The following is a 25,101-nucleotide window of genomic DNA, read 5'->3' on the forward strand; positions in this document are numbered from 1 at the left end:
AAATGTGTCATACCTCTGATATAGAAATTGCGCCCATCGGCAGAATTCAGTGCGACGCATACAGTTCGTACCAGTTAATTCTGTTAGAAACTGATATGGCAAGCATGATATTTATGGCGATGCAGAACACGAACAACACTACTCTGGCTCATGCAGATTCCCTTGCGATTTTACGCGCACTAACACAAAGATCTCGAACTACTGTCGCAAGAGTACCAATTTCTATTTCTTCGTTATTAACTTCCCTTTGTTGGATTTGTTTTCAATGCGTTAAAGATCCAGTTGTTCTCAGTTTATCATACACATATTTCCAGCGTATAAGTCTCTAACTCTCATTGAATTTCGTTAGCATCCTCATTAAATAAGCCGCAGTGGTAACACTGCTTCCCATCAAATTACCGAAGTTAATCGCTGTTGTTAAGCGCTGTCGGCCTGGGCTAGTTCTTTTATGCCCAGCGCTGTTGGCAAACGGGATGCACTCAGCCCTTCTGAGGTACCCTGGGAGCTACTTGATTGATAAGTAGCGGCTCCGGTCTCGTAAACTGACATACGGCCGGGAGAGTGGTATTCTGACCACATGACCTTCCATATCCGCATCCAGTGACACCTGTACTCTAAGGATGACACGGGGGACGGTCGGTACCATTGGGTCTTCATGCCTTGTTTGCGCGTAGTTTTAGTGTAATTCACAGTATATGAGAAGCATATCGACTGGTTTTTCGAAAGAATACATCATCACATTCGCTTGATTCGACGATACTAGTCTTATCGATCCTGTTAGTGTTGTATTGCGAAACCATCGAATGGTATGTACCTGTCAATGGCATGTTGATGGATATGCCGTATTCGGAGAATATTTACTATTTGCTCGATATTCGAGGGAGAATTGTCGGAGCATGTGCTTCGGTAAGTGCTGACGTGATGAGGAATACCACTCAATCCATTATATGAAGGTCGCAGCACTGCACTGATACCGATGGTCATCACTTCGAACACCTTGTGTAAATGGACGTTCGTGCAACCTTTTGTGACCTACATTGACCTTCAAAGACCTTACTGATTCATGTCATTGGGTTCATCTCAATAGACGCTATCAGAAAATAAGTAGTATACTATTACATCCCATTTAAAAAAAACAAATTTCACCTTCATATTTCTGATACCATCCCACCTAGCAACAAAAAAACCATCGTGATATTATGGCCCCCGTTTTCCCATGTAACATTTGTCCCACAAACTTGTCAGCTACTCTCAGAGTTATTTTAAATGGCAATCGTTAGTGGCTCACCCTGTCTGGTAATATTCAATCTTAATATATAATAAATGATGTAATAAACATCATTCAATATCAAGAAGGCATATAAGTGTTAGTAGTGAGGACAGGAAAAATTCCTGTGTTGTCATGAACCAAATATCACCAACAGTAGAAACGGCAATGGTAGCGATAGTTCAAGGCCCTTGTCAGTTTTCTACTCCATGCCTAGCAGGTGCTTTGACAGGCGTCACGACTCGGGTTCACATATCAATAGAAGCTGTAGAAGCTTTCGGGATGAAACAGAAAGGAATACCGAACTTCTTGGCTATGTCTCAGAAAAAATTTAGAGACGCAAAACGTGCACAAACCCATCTCAAGTTTACTCAAACAGTTGCCAAGGTAGTTGGATGGGAAGATAGTCCCAGTGCACAAAGGTGTCAAAAAAGTAGATAGGCTGGCAGTGTTACGAACCTTTCAGGGGGAGTCCCTGAAATCCCAACATCGTGTAGAGCAGTTAAACGATGGCTATCTATCAGGGATTAAGGAAGTGTGCTGTAGCTGACAAAATTCAGGAACTTTTCTGTGATGCCACAGAAAGCAGTACTGGTTGACCAATTGGCGGCTGTACAGATCTGGAGGACTATTCAGTCATTACCTGTTGTATCTGAGTTGCGGTCATCATATTTCTGAAATGCTGCTTCAGACCTATTTCGATTCACTGATAGGGGTAACGTGTGGCCCAGACGTGAGATTTATCGGGATATTAAGAATATCTCAGTCCATATTCGTTAAGAACTCTTACATGATCAGTAGAAGCGAAGTATAAAATACGGCGTTTCAGTCTTCGATCCCTATTCTATATTTTACCGGTTTCGGGCTAGCTGCTCATCTTTAGATCATATATTGTAATTACAGAGTAACTTGTCCGTACAGAACGATCTCGGAATTCCCATTTAGACAATAATGTCTTGTTTTGATGAAGCACAGTATATCTATTATTCTCAGAAACACTTCGCTCTCAGCTTCAGGCTGTGATGGCTTCGGTTACCCAGCTCAAGGCTGCAGTGGTTGGGCACCACTGTTGTGTGCGGGCCGTGGGTATCCCACAGACGTCCAGCACGTCAGAGTCCACCGATCGCTCTTCACTGGTGGCCAACCCAGTTACTGCTCGCACCGAGGCTGACCCTACACTTGTGGTCGAGTGGGAGGTCGCCCTGGGGCGAAGCAGGTGGCGTAAGACTTCCCAGGCGGCCGCACATAAGGCCTTCCCGGTTCGTCTGACAAACAGGTTCGAGATGCTGCCTGTGGCTGACACTGTCGCGGAGCCAGATACTGTTGCCTGTCCTGTTTCAGAAGAAAACACTCAGCCTGCAAGATAGGGGCAATCGCAGAGGGTAGGATTAAATTGTTCAAATGTGTATGAAATCTTATGGGACTTAACTGCTAAGGTCATCAGGTTACACACTACTTAATCTACAGTATCCTGTAGACAAACACACACACCCGTGACCGAGGGAACACTCGAACCTCCGCCGGGACCAGCCCCACTGTCCATTACTGCAGCGCCCAAGCCCGCTCGGTTAATACCGCGTGGCAGATGGTGGGATTATTGGTAGTTGGGAGATCCAACGTTAGGGGCGTTATGGGGCCCCTTAGGGAGTTGGCTCACAAGAAGGGTAAGAAATCCAATGTGCACTCCGTGTGCATACCGGGTGGAGTCATTCCAGATGTGGAAAAGGTCCTCCCAGATGCTATGAAGAACACAGGGTGCAGCCAACTGCAGGTCGTGGCTCATGTCGGTATCAATGATGTGTTTCACTTTGGGTCAGAAGAGATTCTCTCTGGTTCGAGCGGCTAACAGAGGTGGTAAAGGCTGCTAGTCTTGTTTGCAGGATGAGAGCAGAGTTGACCATTTGCAGCATAGTTGACAGGACCGGTTACTCACCTCTGGTACAGAGCCCAATGGCGGTTCTGAATCAGAGACTCAGATGGTCATGCGTCCATGTAGGCTCCAGATTCCTTGACTTGTGTCAAAGGGTGGTTGGGTTTCGGGTTCCGCTGAATCGGTCAGGTGTCCACTATACGCAGGAGGCGGCTACACGGGTATCAGGGGCTGTGTGGCTTGGATTGGGCGGTTTTTTAGGTTAGAGGGTCTCGGGAAAACAAAAGAAGGGGTTCAGTGATAAAGGGTGTAGGCTGAACACACAAAAACCGTAGATACTGGAACCATTGGTATAACAATTGTAAATTGTCGTAGCTGTGTTGCGACAATACCAGAGCTCCAAGCGCTAATAAAAAGCACTGATAATCAAATAGGCACTGAAAGCTGGCTATAGTCGGATATAAGCCCAGCCGAAATTTTTGCGAAGAACTTAACGGTGTTCCAAAAGTATAAGCTAAAGACGGTTGACGGAGGCGTGTTTGTTGCTGTAAGAAGTAGTTTCACTTGTCGCGAAATTGAAGTGGATACATCCTGTGAGTTAGTATGGGCAGAGGTCATTGTGGGCAACCAGGATAAAATAATAATTGGATCCCTTTAACGACCTTCCAATTCAGATGATATAGTTGCTGAAAGGTTCTAAGAAAACAGAGAAAACAAAGAAAGAGTTTGATTTCAAACACATACCCGAATCATACGGAAATAGTTGGTGGTGACTTTAATTTACCCTCCATATGTTGGCGAAAATATCAATATCATAAAATATCATCCGAAATTGTGCTAAACGCATTAGGTGAAAATTATCTGGAGCAATTAGTTGATGAGCCCACGCGAATAGTAAACGGTTGTGAAAACTCACTTGACCTCTTAGCAACAAATAATCCTTCGTTAATAACGATCACCAGAACCGATTCAGGGATTATGAACACAGGGCCGTCGTAGCAAGACTCAATATTGTAATCCCCAAATTCTCGAATAATAAGCGAAACATAGAACTATTCAAATATACAGATAAAAATATACTTTACGCCTTGCTGAGAGGCAATTCCAAATTAATAATTTAAGTGTAGACCAAATGTGGCTTAAATTCAAAGAAATAGTATCTGCAGCAATTAGATTTGTAACAAATTAACAAACGACGGAGCTGATCCTCCTTGGTACACAAACCGGGTTACAATACTGTTGCAGAAACAGTTAAACAAACATGCCAAATTCAAACAGACGCAAAATCCTCAAGATTGGCGGTCGTTTACATTAGCTCGAAATTTAGAGGGGACTTCAATGCGAGATACTTATAACAGTTTCCACAACGAAACTTTGTCTCGAAACGTGGCAGAAAATCCAAGGCGATTCTGGTCGTATGAGAAGTATGATAGCGGCAAAAGACAATCAATGCTTTCTCTGCACGATAGCAATGGAGACACCATTGAAGATAGTGCTGCCAATGCAGAGTTACTAAACACAGCCGTCCGAAATGCCTTAACAAATGAAAACGATGTAAATATTCCAGGATTATAATCGAGAGCAGCTGCCGACGTGAGTAACGTAGAAGTAAATATCCTCGGAGTAGTGAAGCGACTTAAATCAATAAAAGCAACTCTACTGATCCAGACTGTTTACCTATTTGGTTCCTTTCGGACTAGACTGATGCATTAGCTGCATACTTAACAATCATATACAACCGTTCGCTCGACGAAAGATACGTACCCAAAGACTGGAAAGTTGCACAGGTCACACCAATATTCAAGAAAGGAAGTAGGAGTAATCCACAAAAATTGAGGCCCCTTATCATTAATGTCGATATGCAAAAGGGTTTTAGAACATATATTGTGTTCGAACATAATGAATCACCTCGAAGATAACGGCCTATTGACACACAATCAACATGGGTTTGGAAAACATCGTTCTTTTGAAACACAACTAGCTCTTTATTCACATGAAGTGCTGAGTGCTATTGACAAGGTATTTCAGATCGATTCCGTATTTCTGGGTTTCCGGAAAGCTTTTGACACTGTACCACACGAGCGGCTCGTAGTAAAATTTCGTGCTTATGGGGTATTGCCTCAGCTATGTGACTGGATCTGTGATTTCCTGTCAGAGAGGTCACAGTTCGTTCTAACTGATGGAAAGTCATGGAGTAAAGCACAAGTGATTTCTGGAGTTCCCCAAGGTAGTGTTATAGGCCCTTTGCTGTTCGTTATCTATATAAACGATTTGGGAGACAATCTGAGGAGCCGTCTTCCGTTGTTTGCAGATGGCGCTGTCGTTTATCGACTAATAAAGTCATCAGAAGATCAAAACAAACTGCAAAACGATTTAGAAGAAATATCGGAATGGTGCGAAAAGTGGCAGTTGACCTTAAATAACGAAAAGTGTGAGGTCATCCACATGAGTGCAAAAAGGAACTCGTTAAACTTCGGTTCACGATAAATCAGTCTAATCTAAAACAATAAATTCAACTAAATACCTAGGTATTACAATTACGAACAATTTAAATAGGAAGGAACACATAGAGAATGTTGTGGGGGAAGACAAACCAGAGACTGCGTTTTATTGGCAGGCCACTTAGAACATGTACCAGACCTATTAAGGAGACTGCCTACACTACACTTGTCCGTCCTCTTTTAGAATACTGTTGCGCGGTGTGGGCTCCTTACCAGATAGGACTGACAGAGTACATCGAAAACGTTCAACGAAAGGTGGCGTATTTTGTATTAGCGCGAAATGTTTGAGAGAGTGTCACAGAAATGATTTGGGATGGACATCATTAAAAGAAATGCGTTTTTCGTTGAGACGGAATCTTCTCACGAAATTCCAATCACCAACTTTCTCCTCCGAAAGCGAAAATATTTTGTTGACACCAACTTGTGTAGGGAGGATCGATCACCAAGATAAAATAAGGGCAATAAGAGCTCGTACGGAAAGATATAGGTGTTCATTCTTCTCGCGCGCTGTACGAGATTGGAATAATAGAGAATTGTGAAGGTGGTTTGATGAACCCACTTACAGGCACTTAAATGTGATTTGCAGTGTATCTATGTACATATCTAGATGTAGAAACAGAAGTAACCGCGAAATGGTTACCGAGAAATGCTGCAATTAACGATGATATGTCTTGGCGACATTGCAAAGACTGGGATGTCGCATCACATCACTGTAGCTGTAACTGATTCTAAGAAAAAGTCTTGTTATAAATTGTCAGAATACTCGTCCAGGAATTAGTAAGGATGCACAAGGAAAATTTTCAAATCGCTTCTGGTACTTAACTACAGAAAATGTGGGTATGGCATTGGTGATAGTGGCCTAACGAATGTCACGGCAAGTATAACTCAAATTGTCTTGGAATTAGATAAAAGAAAAAAAAATAGGAAGGAAAAACGGTAGTGAAAAACTTAGATCACAAAAAATGATCTTTTTTATTTTACGAACGTTGACTTTACATCATTTGTAAAGCGTGTTACTAAAACTTTCTTCATGAGCATTTCTGTCATTACCCATTTCCTTTGACAAAGACGTATCAAGGTGGGGAGGTAACACTAATTATAAAAGTGACATTAAAAACTTTAGGAGATTGTTGTTGTGAATGATGCAGAAAATCGTGTCAGATTCATTCAGGACAATATCAGTCATAGTTCGAAGTGCGGAAAGAATGAAGGAAGACAAATCAGGGTTTTGCGTCCTGATGACAACAAGATGACTAGAGACAGAATTGAAACTCCATACTTTTCAAGGACGTATTCTGATATTCGACTTAATTGCCCCCTATATGGTCAATAATATTGCACACTTCCTGATCCGTAACGGTACTGAACGTGTAGGAGACAGATGGAGAGTTAGCGCAGTTGTACTGAGAAACTAAAACAATTTGGTAATATATCGGGCTGCCAGCAAATGTAATACCGGGATATTAACAAATCCTTGACAGTGTCTCACGTGCTACATGGACCAAGAAGGTTAGGTTCGATTATGTTACGTCCAAAATGAGTTCAAAACAAAGCGGCAGACTATTACCATTGGCGTGCATGGAAATGTCGAACTGTGTAATGTTACGTCGTGTGAGTACAAGAACACAAGTATTAAGTAGAATGGTTCAAATGGCTCGGAGCACTATGGGACTTAACTTCTGAGGTAATGTCCCTTAGGGTTTAGAACTATTTAAACCTAACTAACCTAAGGACATCACGCACATCCATGCCCGAGGCAGGATTCGAACCTGCGACCGTAGTGGTAGCGTGGTTCCAGACTATGGTTCCTAGAACCGCTCGGCCACCGCGGCCGGCTAAGTAGAATGAATCGTATGTTTTGCTCCCCAGAAAGTAAAGGAACTGCCATGAATTCAACTGTTTTTTAAAAATTTATTTACTCCAAAGTTATTAATTAAAGCAATTCGTGGCTATTTATCTCTGTGCATACATTTCTTTCCCAAATATAATGCACGTACTTTTGCGTGAGACATTTCCGTAACACTGCCTCCAACACTGTAAGGTGAGAGAGCACTTGCAAATAAAATGTCTTTTAAAGAACTGCCACCAGAAAGTATCATAGAGAAATAAATAACTGTTGACTTGGCAGAACTGCATCTTGTAGTGTGATAATTGGTTTTTTGATGGTGGAGTTATGGATATAATTAAAAATTGGGGAAGAGAGTGAGTTACCAATTGCTTATGGGGACAGCAATGTATCATGAAAACTACTTCCAGTAATGTGTCAAGTGTTCGAATTTCAACATCCAATTTGTTTTCCCTGGACACTGTTCTGCGCACACAATATTATTTAATCATAATTTAACTGTTTTTGTTATAATCTGCACATCTGAGGGCAACTCTAAATCAGAAATTCCAAATGATTTTGTATATTAATTTCCAATTATTTTTACTTGTTATAATCCTTTATCTGTATGTGATGGATTTGTATACAGAGCTATATTTCTAAAAGTAATATTCGTGCTTTACAACGACTGTGCACAACAGCAGATTTTAACATGCTGCAGCTGCACCACAGTTAAAGATAGGAAAGTTAGATTTGGTGCAACATTTCTGAATGCACAATTTGCAGCCAGGCGTGGGAGTGTTGACAGTAAATTATGCTGACCAGCGGCTGCAAAGCACAATGGAGGCCACAGGGCCGTCGAACCACTGAAAAACATAAACGGAGCGGTTTACACGAAAGAAGTTACAGGCAGAAGGGGCCCACTGGCGCAACCTAGGTGTTGTGAGTACGTGACTCGAGCGGCATGTTAGAAAAACAGGTATGCACAGCCAAGTATAAATAGTTGCTGTTTTCCAACGAGAGTGATTCAGGTGCAGTAGCTCTCCTGAACCGCCGGACGTGTCACACCACCAGCTACACGCAGCAGCAGATGGGGTGAAAGCGTTTCAGTCCATAGTGGGTCGCTGATTCGGCCCTCTGAGAATGACACGGGGTCCATAGACAGCCAGCCAGCGGCGGGCAACTCTTCGGCTCATTACCATGGGCAGTCGTCTTAGCTCCCAATGCAAACTGGAGACACCTCGAGGCGAGGGCCACAGATTTGTTCACCGGATCCTGGGCGTTTGTGGTCGCTATGATCTCAGCGACGCCTGCGAGGAAGAACACAGCAGGCCGCTTGGTGACTCCCAGCGAAACAGCGCTGAGTAAACTGGGAAGGAGACAGTAGAGTTGGCTTCCAGTGCAGGACTGACGATGCTACCCTACAAGGCCAACACACAGCAGCGCGTTGCACTGGGTCAATGGGGCAATGGCCTCAGAATTGCAGGAGCCTGCAACGTGGACTGAAGTCAATGGGGCACTGTAATGGAAACAAATAAATCATTTTGGAAACTTGAACGAGTCTTAATACGTTGGCTTCTACATTTTCCCACTACATTTGGTCGTCCTGATACAATCGGTTGCAGAAGCCACCACTACATTTGGTGTCAGAATAGCGGACATCGTCTGTGCAGTACAACGTTCGAGCCAATCACCTACATTATGGTCACAGGATGTGGTGAATGTTGAACAGTTTTCTTTTGAGTATTGGACGTTTTCTTTCCTTTTTGAGCATATATGGCGAAAAGTGCGTGAAGTGTATCTGAAAGATTTGTATTTACCCATTCAGCAGGCTATTCACTGAGAGGAAACAGACGTGCAGCAGGGGTATGCAATAGGCAAACAGTGTTTACAGCAGGTGTGAAATGTTTTAAGTGTGGTCATACGGGACATGTGCAGAGGCAATGTACACAATCAAGGAATAGAGGAAGGGGTGGAAAAAAGCAGGCGTGGAGGATGGAGAATTGGAGATAGGAGAGGTGGACAAGCGTTAAACAACCGACGGAGTCCAAGACCCACCTAACGGAACTCCGATTTAATTTCACTGCTACGAATACGTATGCAGAGTTGTAATGCTCAGTGCTAGGATCAATAGGAACTAAAAAGGTTAAGAGTTTGTTGGGCACAGGGGCGCAAGTGTCAGTGGCTACTAGGAATATAATGAGACGAAGGGAGCTAGGCCCACCACGTTATAGGTTGCGCGGAATGGGGGATAAGGAGGTCACGCTTTTGGTGTCGATGACAGTTAACCTTCGAATAGAGGAAGTCCGGTTTAGTGAATGCATGGAGGGAGTGCCATGGGTAAGCGAGGGCTACGGCATTATCCTAGGAGTGGATTTCTTGCATCAACATCATGCCAAAATTTACCTTGGACAACGAACTGTGGAACCTCGTGGAATGTTATTTCATCTATGGGAAACTTTTGTCACTAACTGCCAACAGAGCTGCATTGCGTGACGAAATTAAGCATTTGGAAGGAGGAGAAAGAGAACATATGGAAGATTTATTGTTTGAATTTAAGTATTTCTTTATCCACAAGGGCCATTACAAGCAACTCCATTAGTTCAGCATAGGATACCAACAGTATAGAATACCGAGGTAATCGCAGCCGGTTGTGGAGGATTTCATTGATAAGCAGCTTCGGATGGTATTATAGAGCATAGGAATAGTTGCTGGGGGCGGGCATTGTCGTTGTGCCTAAAAAATCTATAGATGGAACTAAGAAATACAGGTTCTGTTGTAACTACCGATACCTCAACAACAAGACAGTAACGGACGCTTACCCCATTCCAAACATATCGGAGACACTGGATAACTTAGGACAGTGCCAGTACTTTTCTACGATGGATTAGACAAGTAGTTATCATTTTTGGAAATGGCTCCAGAGGACATCCAAATACTGCTTTCTCTACACCAGGAGGCCATGACCAGTATATTAAAATGCCATTCGGTTTAAAAACGCTCTGGCCACGTGGCTGAGGTTGCTAGACCGTGTCTTGAGGGGTTTGAAACCACGGCAATGTCTGGTCTATTTGGATGACATTATAGTGTTTTCATGTAGTTTGGAGCAATAGAGACTGCCGTTAAGGGATGCCTTTTTGAAGTTAAGAGCCTCTAATTTGACGTTGAGTCTGGATAAGTGTGATTTTGCATTGGAAAATTGAAATATTTGGGTAATATTATCAGTAAGAACGGAGTACAAAAAGATACTAGGTTCGTACAGGTTGTAAGGGATTTTCGGGAACCGAAAATAGTTAAGGAAGTGCAGTCACGCATTGGAATTTGCAATTTATATCGAAGATCGTGAAGGGTTTTGCAGATTTAGTACAGCCGTTGCGATTGTTATGGAAGAGTGTGAAATGTGAATGGACAGAAGAGTGTCAGAAAGCGTTTGACTAACTGAAAGAACTGGTAACATCAAGTCAGTTTCCTATGTTTCAAGATTTTGAAAAAGAGTTTGTACTATCATGCGATGCATCGAATCACGCATTAGGGTTTGTTATTAGTCAGGAAACAGAAGGGAAAGAACATCCTGTAGCCCTTGCGTCTAGGCATTTGAATGCAGCAGGGAGGAATTACCCAACAACTGAGAGGGAGATGCTTAGCGTAATCTATGGAATCACATATTGTAAATAATAATTATGTGGGAGAATATTTCGGGTAGTGACAGATCATGGTGCATTGCAGTGGTTGTTGAGGTTGGGGGATCCGTCCGCTAGATTCGCTAGGTGCGTTATGAGGGTTATTGAATTCGACTACGATGTGGTGCACAAGCCTGGTAAGATGCACAGTAATGCGGATGCGATAAGTAGGAAGGCGGCAAAAGTAGAAGACGTATGTTATGACCTAGCAGTATGGCAAGAGTTAGAGGACGCAAACAACGATTGTAAATTGTATCGGACGAGGCCACAATTTAATATGTACGACGGTCTTCTATGCAGGAAAACTATGTTAGGGTCAAGGGTAGAAGTGCCACCGAAGTTGAGGGATGAGGTCTTAAAGGGAGCACATGATAACGTGTTATCTGGGGTTATCTGGTCATGGAGGGTGTATAGCGACGAATAGGAGTGTGTAGGAGAGGTATTGGTGAAAAGGGAGGAAAGTAGACGTGGATCAATATGTCAGGAATTGGATACCATGTGGGCAGAGAGCAGGTTTGAGTCGGAAACACATACAGCTACAACGGTTACCGGAAGCGTCATGTCCATTCCCTGTGCTGGGGATCGGTATCTTATGATCTTTTAGGTGAACAGCCTCGGGGAACAGATTCGTTACCACAATAATAGACCATCTTTCGAGGTATGTGGAGATGGTAGCTATGCCAAATCAACAGGCACCAATGGTCACGCAAGCGTTAGTAAACAACTGGATTTTGAAGTTTGGTATACCGACCAAGGGACCAACTTCACGCCGGATTTAATAAAGGAGCTGTGTAAATTGTTGAACATAAGGAAGTTGAGAAGGAGTGCGTTGCATCTACGGGCCAACGGAAGGACAGAACGGGTACACAGAACAATCGAGAAGATGCTGAGTTTTTATGTGGATTCTCATCACCATCTTTGGGACGAGTATTTGAAGCGGATTGTATGCGCATACAATGCAAAAGTCCATACAAATACACGTTTGTCTTCATATGAGGTAGCGTACGGTGGAGAAAATCCGTCATCGTTTGATTTAGTGAAACTTCTGAAAGGGAGGACCGGTGGATGTGAACGCCTAATTGCAAGGGTAATTCCGGATGTTTGACAGCGGGTACAAAAGGTGAATGCAAAGGCTTTAAAAAGGCAGGAAGTTGCAGTAAAGCGGAAAGGAAGTTTACCGTAATGTAGAGTTTGGCAATAGGTAAAGCTGTCCAGCCCCTATACACAAAAAACGAAGGTATCAAGGGCCATATCAAGCTGTTGAAACCATATCTCCCGTTAATTTTAAGCTTCAGCTGCCAACTAGAACAGCTCTAGTACACATTGGGTGGTTAAGGCCATTAGAGGGTTGCCCGGATGTGATTTCAGGCGTGTCACAGGAAGGAAAGAGGAAGAAACAGAGAGTAAAGAGAAGTTTTAAGCATAGAGAAAAGCAGGGAATAGAGTACAACATCAACAGACGTATGCTTTTCGATACAGATATTAGTAGAGTATTTGTAGTTTTTGTTGTTTTCTTGTCATGTATAACTGGGTTTGCGTAGATTAATTACACATTGTATTTTATATGTTTTTTAGTATTGTGAGGCTGCTAGGGGCAGCAGTCTTTTTGAAGAGGGAGGAAGTTGATTGTTATTCCTGTCCGCAGGTCACTGAAAAGGGAAGTGTAGCGTCTGACGTATGTGGAGTGTTGTTGGAGGAGAACTGAAACGCAGTTCTGGAGAAATAAATGCGTAAGAGTAAATTTCCTGGGAAAGCCGTAGTAAATATGGTTCAAATGGCTCTGAGCACTATGGGACTTAACATCTGTGGTCACCAGTCCCTAGAACTTAGAGCTACTTAAACCTAACTAGTGTAAGGACATCAGACACATCAATGCCCGAGGCAGGATTCGAACCTGCGACTGTAGCGGTCGCGCGGTTCCAGACTGCAGCGCCTAGAACCGTTTGGCCACCAGGGGAGCGGAATTTTAATCAATGGAGCTACGTGTAATATAATAGGACCAACCTTTCACCTAACACCGTCCATTTCAGGAGCCAAGCAAATGAATGTCACGCAGTCATAGCTGTACTGACCAAATCCCACTCTAGAGCTTTTTCCAAGTCATAATCTGACTTGTTAAATCAAACTCTAGAGCCAGGTCTGTTGAGATTCGTAAGCCAATTCGTTTTAGAGCAAGAGGGGCGCATATCAGCCGAACAGCTTGTGCAGCATGTCGCTCAGTATAGTGAAAGGTAATGGCAAACAACGAGCGCTTTGTGCACCTCTGTGCCATGTGTCAACGCAGCCTTAACTTTGTTATGTATTGTTTTCTTTCTGATCAGGTGGAGAGCTAATTCCAAGAGGGAATCAAGGTTAGGCCAAGTTCCAGTAAATTGGATACCGAGGGCGTGAGACGAGTAGGTAAGTAGTTGATCGAGCAGTGGTCGTCCAGTAAGGAATTTTTACCTTTAGTTTCAGGACATGGTTTTAAGGGGCACTAGACAATGTTTAAGTTTTCGAATAGAAAGGAAATATGCCATGGGTGCCGACCCAAACAAGTAAAGAGCTACTTAATGGTCGACACGCAGATCGGGTCTTTCCAAAGAGGGGAATAATGTAGTGGCACCACAGTTCAAGATATGAAAGTTAGATTCGATGCAACATTTCTGAGTGCACTTTCCGCCCTGCTTTCCACATTTCGAGTTATAATGTGGCAAAGATAATCTCTGTGGCGATAGATGTATTTCCTCTGTGCACTTAAGCGAGACGGTAATTCAGCGCTGGTAGCATTATGCTTTTAAGGACTTAATTGGCGATCGGTTTAGTAAATTGGTGTTCGTCAATTCACTATTATAAATCGCATAACTGAAAGTAGCTTCCTCCAACAAGCCATTTATGACTGCATTCGCTGATTCTGATGGATAATATGTTTTCCAAAAGTGCATAATCGTTGTTCTGTTTTGACAGATGTGAGAACCATCGAATAGAGCACAAAAAGAAGAGGACATAGGTAATAGGACTGCTCTACCCTTATGTACACCGAAGCTAACCAGCTACACTTCCGGATGCTGAAGTTGTTATCCAGTTCCTGTAGAAACCGTATTCTAGAGAATCCCATTAGTCTGCCACAACCCCGCTGCCTGTGACATACTGCTACTGAGAATCCTTTCACTTTATCTATTCTGCATACTTATGCTGTCTTTATAATGTATTTAACGACATACGATTGATTAAGGAATTCGCTGATCCTTTTGGAGGCAAAAGCTATGCGATTTTTTCAAGAAGTTCGTTACAGCCTAGCGTTGCTCTTCCATACTTGCGACTCCCACATGATATGCACCCTAACACATCAACAACTTCCCCAATATACACAGTGGCCTAATCAAACAGCTTCTTCTCGACAGCCACAGTGTAGTTGTCCATACGAGGCACCACCTGCATAGCGCATCACGTTCCCTAACGAATTTGTTGGCCACTACACCGACAAATGGAGCACCTAAATGCTCAACGGCGTTCTCTTCTGACAATAATCTACTACCCACGTCACCCAAAGTACCATTACCGACTAGGTTCTGTCCGGCATAAACGGAAGAGAATATACTGAATAGCAATTACATATCTACAGACGTACTCTGTATCCCGCCGTGAACTACAAGGCAGATGGTATCGAGCATTGTATTTCTATCTGTCGGGATAGGCGACTGAGTACGGATTTGATATAATCATGGATGTCTACACTCTTCAATGGCGTAATAAGTGATTTAAAATCGTATTCACTTGTTCCCTATTACTGTATGTCGTTTAATCCTCACAACGCCTATTTCTCTTGTTTCGTTTAGCATTCAGTTGAACCGGTTCCTAGCCAAATCTATTATCCTTTTCAGTGAGTACTATTGTGCATCTTCATCCTTCCTAACATTAGATTCATATTCAAGACGGCATATTAAATCACCAGTTACCTTCTCGTCAAGTGGTTCTTTGTACGCCTGACCAAGTGCGGTATTCCGCTGCATAATGGGGATTTAGTGTTGCAATCATGTGTTTCAACAATTTATCAAAATACAGTTATTTTAACAACACCATCATACAACTTACGGTAAATTTATTTGTATTACCTAATTAACTATAATTCAATCATGACGAGATGTTGTACGGGAAGGAACAGATCAAGGCATCGTTTTAGTTTGTTCATCATCCATATTCCAGTATAGCACTGTGGGTATCTGAATACGTTTTCCGATTAGATATATAGTTTGTTGTCTGATTTTCGACATGTACCTTCTACTTCTGAAACCATTAAAAGAAGTTCTATAAAAGATTGGAAAAATAAACATGGATTTATTTTTAATGGGAGCTTACTACGTGCCCGAAAGTTGCTCCTCTTCATGGTGTGAACTTATTTCACAAAATACAAGTTGAATCTGTTACCACACGCACTCTGACTTACAAGTCTACCAAAAAAAAAAAAAATTATGTGTGTGAAATGTTATGGGACTTAACTGCTACAGTCGCCAGTCCCTAAGCTTACACACTACTTAACTTAAGTTATCCTAAGGACAAACACACACATCCATGCCCGAGGGAGGACTCGAACGTCCACCACGATCAGCCGCTCAGTCCGTGACTGCAGCGCCCCAGGCCGCTCGAGTAATCCAGCGCGGCTATTAGTCTACAGATAAACATGTGCACAGAAGAGTCTATCGTCGACGAATTACCATACTCAAATATTTGAAATTGCGGTAGGTGAATAGTCATTGGAATCAACGTGTGTGTAGCTACTGACCACGTCTTCCGAGTGAAAACTTATATTCAAAAGTGAATCGGTGCCATAAGTGAAGTGCTGATATCAATTTAAGCTCATTTACGAACAAAGGTAAAGTTTCAAGAGGATGATTTCATCAAGAAGATGAAGTTGTAGTCCGAAGACTCGTATAATGCACTTCTTCATAGTAACTTGTATGTACTGTTTACGGTCCACATTTCATTTCTGAACCAACCTATATTCCAAATACTTTCAGAGAAGACTATCCCTGCCATTAAAATTTATATTTCTTGTTGAAAAGATTGTTCACCAGAATCTCTTTATTTGCCTTTGTTTGGAGTCTGTATCCTATCTAATCTGCTACCATATTATTTTGCTAACGGAATAGCAAAGTTGATCTACCATTTTAGCATCTCATTTCACAATGAATTCCTCAGCATCACTTTTTTTCAGTTCGACACACCTTGCTTGACTTTTATTGATGTTCACTATGTAATTTACTTTGAAGACTAAATTCATTCTGTTCAACTGATATACCAAGTCCTTTGCCGTCTCTGACAACGTTACATTATTTGTGCCCCAACTAGAAGTTTCCTTTTGAAATTTCTCTGTGGTTTCTCTTAATACTTATCATATGTTCAGCTCTATTTGCTTCGACTAAGGTCTTCCGTTACTCTGTCAAACTTTTCTCTCAGTGTTTTACTTCCTTCTTGTAATGTACTTCCTCTTTTTTCCATAATATTACCTTCATTTTTCGTCTTTTATGCAGGTCTCCTATTTATTTGCTCCCAGCTCACTGCATTGCTTAGCACTAGGTTGCCATGTCCTTTCTTAATATTCACACAATTGCTTCTCTTTTCTATGATGTTTAATTTTCATATATGTTGCAACCCTGTTTCTCTAGTCATCCACATATGTACAGGTTTATTATTCTCCCCTAATTATTCCTGCTTTGCCAGTTTGTTTTGTTTCATTTACTACTTTTCTATATCTATACGTATCACGAACCAAAATGAGTATCTCATGTGTTATACACACATTACAAGTAATCATTGTCTTTTTACCTGCTTGATACTCTGCATGTATCAACGCTACACATTTACTGTAATTCCATCCCCTTTTCTTTCAATACTTGTTGAATGCTGCCTTGAAAATTAGCAACATTGAATAGTTATTTAAGTTTACGAGTTCCACATGCTTATTGATCTACTTTTCCCATCAGTTCATAATGATTAAGTTATGGCCAGACTCAGTGTCTGCTTTTGAAACTCTTTTCCACTTCAATGTATGATTTCATCTACTCTTATCATTTTGTTACTTAGCGAAAATTACTCGTGCCTCCACGTGTAGAGACTTACATGATTTTTAAATGAAGTATTTCGGTATTATTACATAGTACACTGTACAATACTATCCCAGGTGGCTTCCCAATCCATTTCTTCCTGTCTGACCATGTTGTTCTGTATCTCCCTCTTTTCATTTTCTTAATGATTAATTTCGTTCCCTAGCGAAAATTACAGTTTTCCTCCTCATGAACAGAATAACTCATTCTCTGTCATTATTCATTCTTTAAATTGCTTCATCGTCGGAAAATAGTCCTTACATAGAAAAATGTATTTTTACATGTTCCCATCAAACAGATCTATGCGTTGTTCTACATTGTCAGGTAACTAATGGTTGGTGTATACAGTTGGTGACACTGCACGGTGCTGTAATTGACAGGTAGTATGTTACATTTGCAGCATGTAACAACTGTAGTTACCATTACAGGACCATATGCCGTGGAAGGTAAAGTACTGATAACACAGTTTATTAAACAAAATCTTTTCAGCTGGTAAAAAACATTTAATATAAATTGCAGATCTTACAACAGTAGTCAACAACGAACGAAGATATGGAAAGATGTGTTGTGATTTCTGATTTGTCTGACATGGTTATCATATAGAAAAGGATGTCATGTTGTGAATTTACGATACATGCAAGTAGCCTAGTTGATGCGCACGAGCTCTGGTTGCTTGTAGGAGTAGACGGGAGCGCCGGCAGGATGCAGGTCCTGGTACTGGAAGCGCGCCAGGTAGCCGGGGGTGAGCGCTGGCTGCTGCAGGGCAGACAGCTCACTGGAGACGGCGCGCTGCTGCTGCTTGGGGGCGGCGGAGACGGGGGCGGGACCGTGGGCGTAGGCGATGCGCTGCAGGCGGCCATCTGGCTGCAGCACGTAGTACACGCCGCTCTCCTCCGCCTCACGCAGCTCCGCCTTGCCGTACTGCGGGCGGAGGAAGCAACGTCATTGTAAGGCGACAGGATGAAGGACCAACATGTGCACTACATCAAAAGGTTAATGTCCATAGCTGTAGGCGATAATGTACTGAATTTCAACTTTGTAGAATATTTCTTTTCTGGTCAGTGGTTACAAAGAGGTCACTAACTGAAATAGACTATTTCATTATTGTATGAATAAAAAAAACTTCTGCAACATGTTATGGAATTGTCATGATCTGTTTCTACCGAATAGGAAACCAGGACTGTTGCTACTGTTATCGCGAGGTGGTCTGACACTGCAAACATGTGCACCAGCGGAAATCAGTGATATCAACAACCACGTATTTTGTTAAAATTCAAGGTGTCCCTGTTCGACAGAAACCAGTCATGTGAAACGTTATATAGGCTGGCTAGTTTTACATTTACGTTCACAACCCCACTGTTTTTTATCTTGTATTCATGTTCCTTGTGCGAAACATGCGTCGGAGGCAGCAGAATCGTTCTACAATCAACCACAAATGCTGATATCTGAACGTTCTCAATCGTATTTCACGCATGGAACGTCGTCTTACCTCTAGTGATTTTTAATTGAATACACGGAACATTTTCTTAATACTCTAATGTGGATCTGATTTAAAGTTGATTGCTGAAAATTTAATGCAGTTTGCTTACATAGCTCTTGTTCTAATATACTTACGTTGTAAGGAGCCTCAGTAGTGGTGGTGGCAGCCTCAGTGGTGGTGGGGGCGGAGGTGGTAAACGTGGGCAGGTGGTAGGAGTCAGTGAGGCGGGAGACGTCCTGTGCGGGAATGAAGAACTGTGGGCGGAAGCTGCCTGCGGAAAGTCCAGAGACTGGCTGCGGGGCCGCGAATGACGGCTGCGCCTGCGACTGGGCGAAGGCCTGTGGCTGCTGCTGCTGCTTCTGCTGCGCCTGGAGCCGCTGAGGCTGGCCTGGCAGCTGGCGGGAGGGTGCGCCGTAGCTGGTGGAGGGCGCTTCGCCCGCGGCCATCGCCGCCAGCGACGCCAACGCGAATACCAGTAGGGCCTGCAGAAGGTGAACTGGTAATGACCAACGAGGTCTTTGTATAAGGGGCAGTCAAATGAAAACTTCTGTGTGCTCACCAACATATTGCCTCTCACAGAGGGAAAATATCACTGAGTGTTTAGGAACCATTAGAGATAGCTCTTCTATGATTCAATTGTTTGCTCAGATTATGTTGCTGGTCACAATTAATCTATGTTAATGGTTCAAAGGGCTCTGAGCTGTATGGGACTTAACTTCTCTGGTCATCAGTCTCCTAGAACTTAGAACTACTTAAACCTAACTATCCTAAGGACATCACACACACCCATGCATGAGGCAGGATTCAATCCTGCGACAGTAGCGGTCGCGCTGTTCCACATTGAAGCGCCTGGAACCGTTCGGTCACACCGGCCGGCAATGTATGTTAATCCTTATGCTTATTGTTTATTTAACGTCTTCACTTCCGCCATTGTTTTAATAAAAACATAGTTTATGTAAATTACATATTTAATCAGAGTTGTTTAAATATTACTGACATAGATTATTTTGCAAAGTTTTTATGTTCTCTAGAGAATGTTCTCTTGTGAGGGTTCTCGTACAAGGAAATACTTGTAGAGTGATGAAACAAATCTGTTAAGTTCCAGAAGACAGCTTTTGTTGAATAAGTGTTAAAGAATGTTAAATGTCAAGAAACTGTTTGAACATCAACACTAAACTCGAATCTGGATTCATCACTGAAGACATTTCTGCTCCAGTCAGTGACATTCCAGGACGAAGACGTGTCTGGTGGCCTCCCAGACAGCGGTGCGATACGAGCCTCTCACCTACTATACGTCCCGCCAACCATGGGTGATGATTTGACATTTCTTTTCATAATGGGACTCCTTTGGTTGTCAACCTCTGCAACCTTATGCCACAGCGGTACGTCGACGATTTTGTACGCCCCGTTTTCTTGGCCTTCCTGGCAAGCCATCCTGTGGTTGCATTTCGGCAAGATAATGCCAGCCCGAAAACAGCGAGGGTCTCTACTGCTTGTCTTCTTTATTACCAAATCTTGTCATGGACACCATGGTCGCCAGATGCCTCCCCACTTGTGATGCATTATGGGCAAAGTATTCCTGCTACCTCGGGTTTCTGACGATCTAATGCGCCAATCCGACAGAACTGGCACCACATTCCTCAGGAGGGCACCCAACAACTGTATCAGGCCAAGCCATAAAACTGCTTGCATAGGGGCAGAAGTGAACCAAAGCGTTATTGACTTGCTGAATTTGAGTCAAGCTCTTTCTCTCCAAAAAATGATTAAATTTTTTTCGGAAATTGTAATCATTTGTTCATTTGTTTTCCTCCCATTTGGGCAATTACTCCATGGTGAGTCGTTTTATTTTTATCTTTTTTTAAGAGTGTAAGACGTGACACTATGCCGAAAACTATGCTAAGGATCGTCTCAAGTGTCTCAAGAAAAATCACAAAAAATGTAGTTCTGTTGGCCGGGATGACTAGATTCTCCTCAGCTTCTAAATGACGTAGGTCATCTCCCTCCGTTCACTGTTGATGCTTTCAGAAAAAAGTAACTGACTGGTCCTACACTTTAACAGTTTACTGTAACGCTCTTACGAAATTGTTGACCTTGAAAACAGCTTCGCATAACCTACTCCTCCCAGACAGATGAAATATGGTTAATATACATGCGATCACTACGAAGCATTGTTTGCTATTAAGACAAATGAATAGCGAAAGAGAGCTTTCATTATCTTGTACCCTCTATGAGAACTGTAAGCTAGTTAGATATGAAGATTCATGTAGGTCACGCCGAGTTTCACTTTACCCCTTTCGGGAAATCTTCTTAACTAAAAATATGAACGTTCCACATGTTTAATTGCATGAACCGTTCATATTTGAAATTGCGTGTGTAAAGAACGATCTTAGTTGCTTTTGAGCTCTTTATTTTTTGTATCCTGCTTTTATGTGCCATTTGTAACATCAAATAGTCCCAGACAGCTATCATCCGATAAAGTTCGATGTAGTATGAAGCTACTAAAACGGTTTTGTCATGTGCCAGAGAACTTCTTAAATCCTTACGATGTCGATCAATTTGTACAAATTACTAAAAAATGAAAATTAAGATCCATGAAATGTTCAGTGCAATGATTTGCCTAAAATTAAGAAATAATGTAATTTAGAGAAACGTCTGACACTCCTTTGGATGATTCTTGAAATCATGTACAGCGAATAATATGGCGCTAACTTCAAGTTCAAAAGAACATCAAATGTTTCACTAGCCCATTTTATCACGTACATTCAGACAAAATATTTCGTGAAATAATTGGTACGTTACTCTACCATTTTTGTTTTTTAATTTTCAGATTTTTTTTCAGGAACGATGTTTTCTACAATGTAACATAAACTGAATTTAGTATCTAATCCGAACGATGCCCTTTTGGAAGTTGAATATGAGTCCAATGAAACTTTTGTGCGCAGTATATCAATGATTCGAAGAGTTGATCTTTACGTCACGGGATTTACATAGCTAAAACCAAACAAACTGACGGTTCGTGAAAATACTCCAGTTTTACCTCAAATTACTAATTAAATATTTCTTAATTACATTGTTTACCTATAGATTTTCTTTTAAAGCCTCAACCTCGTCGATTTCATACCTTATTTGTCCTTTTCCCGCTCTACGTTTGGCTATGAAAATTTGGACAAGATCCATTCTGTAGGTTCTAGGGTGCCTTCTTGTCACACCGTTGACGCATTTCACCAAAGCGTCCCAACGACAAATGACATTCATAGCAAAGAAGAGATTAGGAGTATTCCTGCCGACGAGGTGGCCATTACAGACACGCATAGACCCGAACAAGACAACTCCAGTGGTGGAAAACGATAATCGCCGAGGCAGACCACTCACCTGCATGGCTATTCGATGCACCTGTTGCGTCTGCTGGAGTGGACGAATGTGATGCCGGAGAGCAGCGCGGGGTGGCTTTTATACGGAGCGGAGCTGCTTGGCGGCTCTGCCAACATGACGTCGCAGGTGAGCTCCCCGTTCGCGTCCGTCAGCGGTGAGTTGCGCGACCACAGGTCACGGCCGCGATGCCCCACCCACCACGTTACCTCACGCTCTCTCCCTTCGCCGTGCTGCACCTCACTGATTGCTAGCACACCAGGCGTCTACATTGGTAATGGTACCAATACTTCTTTTATAAGGCTCATCGTCATAATGTGCTCGAGTGTAACCACGAATGTAGTCTTTCTCCCCTAATGTACAATCTGTACATCGAAGAAGTAATGACGGAAATAAATTCAAGTTTCAAGACTGAGATTAAAATTCAGAGTCAAACGATATAGATTCGTAGATTCGCTGATGATATTACTATCCTCAGTGAAAGTGATAATGGATTACGGTATCTGCCCTATGGAATTAAAAATCAAATTAGTACAAAATACCGACTGCGAGTAAATCGAAGGAAAGCAATACTAACGGAAAGCAGCAGAAACTTAGCATCCGAATTGGAGATCACGAAGTAGACAGTTAACCAGATCTGCTAACTAGGCATCAAAATAACCCGTGACGGGCGGACCAACGAGGGCATAAAATGCAGACTAGCACTGGCAGAAATGGCATATCCAGCCAAGCGGAATTTGCTAGTATCAAACACAGGCCTTAATTTGGGGAAAAATTCTGAGAATGGAAGTCTCGAGCACAGCATTGTATTGCAGTGACATTTGACAGTGGGAAAACCGAAAAGGAGACGAATAAAACCATTTGAGATTTTGTACTACAGAAGACTGTTGAAAATTAGGTGGACTGATGAGGCAATGAATGAGGAGATCGGCGCAGGATCCATGAAGAAAGAAATATATGGAAAACACTGACAAGAAGAAGGGATAGGATGATAAGACTTCTGTTAAGACATCAGGGAGCTGGAGGTGGTATAACTGTAGAGGACTACACAGATTAGCTTACATCCAGCAAACTGTAGAGGACATAGGTTGCAAGTACTACTCTGAGATGAGAAAATCTTCACAGGAGCGAAAATCGTGACGAGCTGCATCAAACGAATCAGAAAAAAAGAAAGTGGGAAAACGATCTTAACTTCCAATATAAACATTATTTGTTTTGATCGCATATTTATAAAATGATATCACTGGTTTCGATTACTGCCGCAAACATATTAAGATGGTAAAATAACGTTACACTATGCAACATGTCCCATGTCGTACAATCAAGTACAGAGTCATAACAACAGCATTCCATAAACTCGCGATCTACACAAATGGAAACTGACACGCAATACTTATTTTGTAAACTAAACGGAAGAAATATTTGGGTTCAATGTTTCGATGGCGACAATTCACGAAAATCAGTTAACATCTGGATGAGGGTGGCTCATCCCCGAAAAGTCAATCTTGTCTCTTAACTACTGTAATAATTCACTCAGTATCTCATTCGCATATTAGCGTATTGCACTCTAGGTACACAAAAGAAATGGTGTTGTCAGGTCTGAATATAACCGAATTATTAGTTGTGTAAATCGTAGCAGGAAAATACTAACACGATTTCATTGAAGACGATCTAAAAATTGATAGAGAACTACCTCTGGGAAGTTGAGTAAGAGTTCGGGAGAAGTGTAGAAACGCCGAAGGCAGTGCTCGCATAATGACTTATCTTCGATGACAGGTTAAAGAACGGCAACCGTACGGTCGCAACACTTGTGAACTTAGAGAGAGCTTACGACAGTATTGACTTAAATGCACTCTTTGAAATTGTGAAGAGAGTAGGTAATACTGCACAACCTGTACGGAATGAAGACTGCAGTTATACCATTCCAGACTATGAAATGGAAGCAGTAACTGATAAGTGAGTATGACAAGGTTGTAGCCAGTCAGTGACATTCAGTCAGTACGCTGTGAGAGGTGTTAAGCAACCTGAGATCAAATTAGGAAAGGGAATTAAAATTTGGAAAGAGGAAACAAAATGTTTGGCATTTGTTGAACGAAATGTAATTCTGCAAGAGACGGCAAAATGTTAGATAGACCAATTAAACGAATTGTATAAAATTTAGAAATGCAGTCATCTACAAAAGTAAAATATATGCGAAAGATTGTTACTAAATTAAGTCAGACGATGCCGGCGAATTTACACTACTGGCCATTAAAATTGTTACACCACGAACGTGACGTGCTACAGACGCGAAATTTAAACGACAGGAAGAAGATGCTGTGATATGGAAATGATTAGCTTTTCAGAGCATTCACACAAGGTTGGCGCCGGTGGCGACATCTACAACGTACTGACATGAGGAAAGTTTCCAACCCATTTCTCATACACAAACAGTAGTTGACCGGCGTTGCCTGGTGAAACCTTATTGTGATGCCTCGTGTGAGGAGGAGAAAAGCGTACCATCACGTTTCTGACTTTGATATAGGTCAGAGTGTAACCTATCGTCATTACGGTATATCGTAACCCGACATTGCTACTCGCGTTGGTCGAGATCTAATGACTGTTAGCACAATATGGAATCGGTGAGTTCAGTAGGGTAATACGGAACGCAGTGCTGGATCCCAACGACCTCGTATAACTAGCAGTCGAGATGACAGGCATCTTATCCGCATGGCTGTAACAGATCGTGCAGCCACGTCTCGGTCACTGAGTCAATAGATGTGGACGTTTGCAAGACAACGACCATCTGCACGAATAGTTCGACGACGTTTGCAGCAGCATGCACTATCAGCTCGGAGACCCTGGGTGCGGTTACCCTTGACGCTGCATCACAGACAGGAGCGCCTGCGACGGTGTACTCAACGATGAACCTGGATGCCAGAATGGCAAAATTCCTTTTTTTTGGATGAATTCTGGTTCTGTTTGCAGCATAATGATGGTCGCATCCGTGTTTGGCGACATCGCGGTGAACGCACATTGGAAGCGTG

The 25,101-nt window shown here is 42.3% G+C and overlaps 1 protein-coding gene across 2 annotated transcripts in view; it reads right to left on the reverse strand.

Moving 5' to 3' along the window:
* LOC126358909 (uncharacterized) overlaps window positions 1–22,120 on the reverse strand; it is an 82,208-nt gene extending 60,088 nt beyond the window's left edge. The window contains exons 1-3 of one of the 2 annotated variants that reach the window (XM_050007588.1): window positions 22,079–22,120; window positions 18,841–19,188; window positions 17,802–18,147 (exon numbers count right to left, since the gene is read on the reverse strand). In XM_050007588.1, the coding sequence (XP_049863545.1) occupies window positions 17,872–18,147; window positions 18,841–19,188; window positions 22,079–22,084 (630 nt within the window). In that variant the 5' untranslated portion in view covers window positions 22,085–22,120 and the 3' untranslated portion in view covers window positions 17,802–17,871. Of the gene's footprint in view, window positions 1–17,801; window positions 18,148–18,840; window positions 19,189–22,078 lie in introns of those variants that run through there. The other variant, XM_050007589.1, reaches the window with a different exon arrangement.
* Between the last annotated feature and the right edge of the window lie 2,981 nt (window positions 22,121–25,101).

This window comes from Schistocerca gregaria, chromosome 1 (genome assembly GCF_023897955.1).
Source record: "Schistocerca gregaria isolate iqSchGreg1 chromosome 1, iqSchGreg1.2, whole genome shotgun sequence".
In the NCBI taxonomy this organism is placed as follows: Eukaryota; Metazoa; Arthropoda; class Insecta; order Orthoptera; family Acrididae; genus Schistocerca; species Schistocerca gregaria.